The sequence below is a fragment of the Sceloporus undulatus genome, unplaced genomic scaffold, assembly GCF_019175285.1.
Source record: "Sceloporus undulatus isolate JIND9_A2432 ecotype Alabama unplaced genomic scaffold, SceUnd_v1.1 scaffold_1200, whole genome shotgun sequence".
Classification (NCBI taxonomy): Eukaryota; Metazoa; Chordata; class Lepidosauria; order Squamata; family Phrynosomatidae; genus Sceloporus; species Sceloporus undulatus.
The window spans coordinates 1-5,886 of NW_024804120.1; the positions used below are offsets into that span (position 1 = coordinate 1).

Consider the following 5,886-nt stretch of genomic DNA (forward strand, 5'->3'; position numbering starts at 1 on the left):
AGGAAAAAAGGGTCATTCCCTAATAAACAAATTACAAAACCCCTACACAACCCAACAAAATTTAACAGAAACTAATAATTCCCGTTCCTCCCCCCAAAAAGGCTTCCCACCCGCACAGTTGGGCGGTACTGGCGCTGATGGAGATCAAGTCCTTGGGCCGACCAGGTGGAAAGTGCGGCCAAAGCCCTCCGGGGCGTCCTCCGGCGGCGAGAGAGTCCTCCGGGCCGCTGCCCAGATGGAAAGAGGGCGGGTGGCGTCCTCTTCAGGGAGGCCGGTGAGCCGGCTTTGTAGGGGTTGATCACTTCTTCCTTTTCCCTCCTCCTCCTCTGCCTCGCCCTCCTCGTTCCCTTGTTCCTCAGGAAGACTGTCAAGGTGGCAGCCGGGAGCACCCTCCTCGGGCGGCATAACGTCACCCGCTGGGTGCGGAAGATCCATGTGCACCCGCTGTACAACACAAAGACCTACGACAACGACATTGCCCTCCTGCTGCTGGAGGAGCCCATCCCCTACAGCTGGTACCACAGCGCACTCTGCCTCCCTGACCGCACCATCGTCCCCGACGACAACCTCTGGCAGAGCTGCTTTGTTGCAGGGTGGGGGCTGACGCATCCCGGTGAGCCCCCAGCTGGGACCCCCGATGTGGGGCGGGGTGGTGGCCTCTCTGTCCCTCTTATCCCATGAAGGCCCCAAAGGACCCACTGCCTCCTGCCCTGGATGTGAGATTCCCATGGGCCACCTGGATGGCCACTGTGGCTGGCAGGAGGATGGACTACACTCTTGTCCAGGGGTCTCTTGTTGGCATTCCCAGCCAAGTCAGCCCCAAGTCCAGGCAGTGAAGGGAAGCCAATTCTGCTCATTCCAGGCTTCAACTGGACAATGGTTGCCTCTCTTTTGGATTAGCCAAGAGAATCATCATCATCGAATTCAGATTTCCCTGCAGCCTGGATGTGTATGCATGCACCTGCTGACTTTGGACCACTCTGCACACATCTGGCAAGGGATGCTGCAGACTGGAGGCCCCCTCGGCTGCAAGGGTTTGATGACACTCCAACTGCCATGGCAACATCCTAAGGAATCCTGGGAGTTGTAGTTTGTGGAGGGCCTTGCATCCCTCTCCCTGAACCCACTGCACTAGAGCTCTTTCTGCTTTAATCCCTCCCCAGACCACACATCCCTGGATTCCCTATGGTGAGACCAAGGCAGTTGAAGTGGAATCAGAGTGGTATAATACCTGGAAAGCTTCTTCTCTTAAAAAGAGAGGCGTTGCTGACCTTCCAGATGCTGTCCCTGGGGGCTAGGTCCTATGTTTTGATTTCTAGCTCCCCAGCAGCCTTGCATGAGTGGGGTCTCCCCTTTCTTTCTCTCCCCCCCCCTAACCAGACATAAAGCAGGGCTCCTATGAGCTGCTGGATGTGGAGGTGGGCATGGTGGACTGGACGCTGTGCCTGCGCTGGCTCCACTCCATCACCAGGAACATGGTCTGCGCCGGGTACGAGGAGGGCGGACGCGACGCCTGCCAGGTAGGAGAGGGCCACCTTCTCCCCTGGCCCATTGACTCACCCTTCACCCGCCTGTCTCTCTGCAAAAGAACAGCTTTCCAAAAGGACCACGTTCTTCCACAGAAGGCCTTATGGTTTGCTGCAGGTGGATGAGATATGGGGCCACCCCAGAGAAGGCCAAGATGGGGCTTAAGGGAAAGGAGGGGAAAGAGGAGGAAAAGCAGACACAGTTCCCCTCCCCTTCCTTGGACCATCAGGACATAGCTGGCGACCCTCCCTCCGTCCCTCCAACTACACTGCTCTCAAAGCTAGAGTACTTCTGCAACCATCATGCTCCATCCTCCGATGGAATCCTGGGATTTGTAGTTTGGAGAGGCACCTACTGTTCCCTGGCAGATAATTCTAAATACCTCACAAACCTGCCAATTGTACCCTTGCAAAGAATGGAGCCATGGGAATTCAAGGAGAATGGTGGGGGGCTAGATGACCCTGGGGGGGGGTCTCTTCCGATTTTAAGATTCTCTAAGTGCAAATACGTTGCCAGTTTTTCAAAATAGCAATAAGGGATGGTCAAAACCCAAGACATGCAGGAAGTAGCTCTTAACTAATTAAGTAGTTAACACAGCCATGCTTTTCTCTGTAAAATCAACATATTGCCCATCTTCCTGAACTGCTTGATGCCCTCGTTTTGGTCTTTTTGGAAGGACCGCTCCCCCCTCCATTGCCTCCTTCCCTCCCCTTCTTAATCAACCTATATAATTGGGAAAGCTTTCCAGCCGTCCAAAGGGGCATTCCCCTTTAGAAGAAAGGACGCCTGGGCACCCTGACTCCAGTCCTGAGGTCCAGTGGGCAGATCAATGCCAGCATTCACCTTAACACTCATCTAAACCCTTGGACTTTCAGGCAATGTCTTGCAGGAGAAGACACATGCATCTCTGTAGTTGTGTTTCTCTCAGAGGGTTAAGGTCTCTTTGCCCAGACTTTGCGCCTTTCCTCTTTAGAAAGGTACATTGCAGGACATTTCAGCTCAGAGGACCATTTCTATCATATTGGGATGGAGGACAGGAGGCAAAGGGGGCTCAAAGTGGCCTTAGAGAAGGGGCAGCAGGAGGATGGATGGACAAGATGACCGCAGGGAGTCCTCTCCCAACTCAACCATTCTGTGTGATTCTAGGTGAAGAGACAGAATCCGTCCCTTCTGGGTCAGTCTTGTTTTCCGCTTATGTTTTGTCTTATCCAGAATTTGGAAAATCTACTTTTTTGGATGGCAGCTCCCAGAATACATAGGATTCTGGGACATGCAGTCCAAAGAACTCAGCTCTTTCCTGCTTGGCACAGGGAGGCAAAGATGGCTCCTAGTTCTCTCTTCCTTCTCCCCGCAAAGGAGGGGTTTAGCCATGGGGTGGGGGGGCTTTGCCCCTTCCTCAAATCAGCCACAGATGGGGGAGAGGCCTGTCCACTTCTGAAGTGCTCAGTGATGCTCCCCTCTTTCCTCTCCCACCCTTCCCCTTCCTGCTTTAGGGAGACAGTGGGGGTCCCCTCATGTGCCGGCCCCCCAGCAGCAGCCCCCAGAAGCGCTGGTACCAAGTGGGCATCGTCAGCTGGGGCCGCAGCTGTGCCGCCACCAAGAGCCCCGGCGTCTACACCCGCGTCTCCAACTACCACTCCTGGATGGAGCAGACAGCCGCCCACGACGGACACCCCTTCCGGGTGCCCCAGACCCCCCACGCCCCCGTCCACGGGGCCATGGGGCAGACAGAGGTGGCCGAGGGGGACATGTGGGCCGACGTGGGCACTGGGGGTGGACGGAGGGCGGCCCTCTCGCTCCTGCTTTGGGGCCTGGTGGGGGGCCTGGCGCTGGCCCTGGTGTGGCCCTAGCCTTGAGGAGACAGGCCCAGGCCCTCCCAGTCCCATGCCATGGCTGTGCCACAAAGGACTCTGGGAAAGCATGGTGGTGGTCTGTCTCTGGACATGGTGGGGGGGGGGTCTTGGAGGGTAAATAAATATTCTTGGATAGTTATGGCTGACCCTTCTTGTGGGCTGGGAAAGGAAGGGAGTGAGTCTGGAGGAAGTCTGAGGAATAAAAATGGGTGGCAAGGAGGGACAAAGAAGAAGGAGGAAGGGATCTAAGCAGGGAAGGACATGGCAGCGCCAGGACTATCCTTGTCTCACGTTGTGGGGGCTGCCATGTCAGGGTCTTAGTGACCCCCAAAGGATCCCCCACAGACAGAGATCCCTTGCTCTAGGACAGCCTCCCTCCCCAGTTCCAGATGGAAAGGGAGGCATCTGCTTCCTGGCTGGCAGAACTCTTCCAGTGCTCAGAGGCAATTAGCTCCAAGGGATTGCATGGGGGCTTGTGGGCTTCCATGTCCTGGGAGCAGTGTACCCACAAACAGTGACGTCCAAAGCCTTGCCCTCCAAACAGACCCAGGAGTTTGGGTCCCACCAGGTCAAAGGTCAACCTAAGACCCAGAGCACATTTACTGCACCTTCAAACTTGGGAACTACCAGCTGCTGCTGCCGCCAAAGTTGGGGTCTCGAAACAGAGGAGCATTAGCATTGAAGCTAGCAAAAATGGTAGTCTTTTCATCCTTAAAATGGTAAGAGAACTTTTATAAAAGTGATTTGTGAATTGAGCCATTTGTTGATATGCTAAATGATTAAATTAGTATGTATCCTTTGCAAATTTGCAAATGAAATCAATTAGACATTGGAAAATGTTGCTCATTTATTTTGCATTTATTAGTAGTACAGTAGTAGTAATACTAGCCGTAGTATCCTATTTCCTCCCCTCCAGAAAAAATTGGGATTAAAAAACACAGTACAGTACAATTAAAAACCTGCAAAAGTGACCATTAAAAGGGAATTAAACTATTATAATATTAAAACAGACCATTTATTTAAAAGCAGAATACAATTTTAAAAGATAAAACTACCCCAAAACCACTTAAACCAAAAATACTCCAAAATCCAAAACCGAGAGAGAGGCACCTTTGCTTTCTGAGGGTTCATGAACACAAACTTGGTTTCATGCACAAAACACTTTAAAATAATACAACAGGCTAAAGGCATCTTTTGCAAACTGTTTTGAACTCCTGTCTGAAGAGGAAGGTCTCAAAGGACAACAAGGAGGGGGCCATTTTGGTCTCAGTGGGAAGGGGCTTCCAGAGCCATCATGGGGCATTTAGATGCTAAATGCTGGCATTTCTGAATGCAGGTTTGAATTACTTAACCAATCAGTGCTAACAAATCAGTTCTTTGGGGCCAAGGGATTAATCCATTCCAGCAAATTCTGTCCAAAGCATGCGCAATCCCTGCACCAATTGAGGGCAATAAGGGGGCTTTCTGGGCAAAGGGCATCCATGGGCTTCTGCTCCACAACCTCCCCTTTATAACCTTCAAAGCAAAGTGCCGACCTGCTGGCTGTTGCTGAGGGTTTTTAAGTATTAATTCTGCTTAAGCTCAATGTTCACCTTGTCTTCCTCCCTCACCCCCACCCCAAATATAGGTGCTGGAAAAACTGGCTATTAAGGCCAGCCTAGGGGCAGAGTTGGAGCATGGCATCCACATGACGCATGCCCTGACTCTGCCCCGAGGCCGATATGATGCCGCACACGGCTCCACATGGTGCGCAGCTTCATGGTGCTCTCCTCTGCCACTGTGTCTACATGACACAGCACCAAAGGCGTGCGGAAAAGCTGCAGCTCTGGCGCCATTTCCAGGGTGCAAAAAGGAGCCACTTTTTGCAGCTCCTTTTTGCGCTGCGGAAAGCAGAGATCGTGGCCGCAGCATGTAGATGCCATGGCCCTGATCCGGCATTAAAAGGGGCAGCTTTAGGCTGCTCCTTAGGGACAGTCTTCCTTATCTGGAATCTTAAAATCGAAAATACTCCAAAATCCAAAACTGAGAGAGAGGCACCTTTGCTTTCTGAGGGTTCATGTACACAAACTTGGTTTCATGCACAAAACTATCAAAAAGTATTGTGCATGGAATTACCTTCAGGCTATGTGTATAAGGCCAAACTTAAATGCATTTTGTGTCCAGACTTTAGGCCCCAGCTCCAAGACATCGCACTATGCAGCCACAAATATTCCAAAACCCCAAACACTTTGGTCCCCCAAGCATTTTGGAGAAGGGAGGCTCAACCTGGCATAGCCACTCCAAGCTACCAGAGACCCCAGAGGAAGAGGGGCCCTTGCTAGACCAGGGGGCTCTGGTGGCGTGTGGCATGGCCTTTCAAGGGTCCAAGAGGGCTCCAGGGGCCCTGTATATTATGGCAACGGGGAGAAAGGAAGGACCCAGGCATCCCAAGAGGAAGGGAAGGAGGAGGCTGCAGGAGGGAGCCATGCTTGCTGCCTGCCCAGGGTTCCGGAAGGCCTGAGGTCAC

At 52.6% G+C, this 5,886-nt stretch overlaps 1 protein-coding gene across 1 annotated transcript; it reads left to right on the top strand.

Annotated features, from left to right (window-relative positions):
- Nucleotides 1-291: 291 nt before the first annotated feature.
- Nucleotides 292-4,282, top strand: LOC121917857 (serine protease 55-like; the record flags this gene model as incomplete). Its single annotated transcript, XM_042443973.1, has 3 exons — nt 292-613; nt 1,381-1,520; nt 3,021-4,282. Coding segments are annotated over 3 exons (819 nt in total), but the record flags the coding sequence as incomplete, so codon positions are not given.
- Between the last annotated feature and the right edge of the window lie 1,604 nt (nt 4,283-5,886).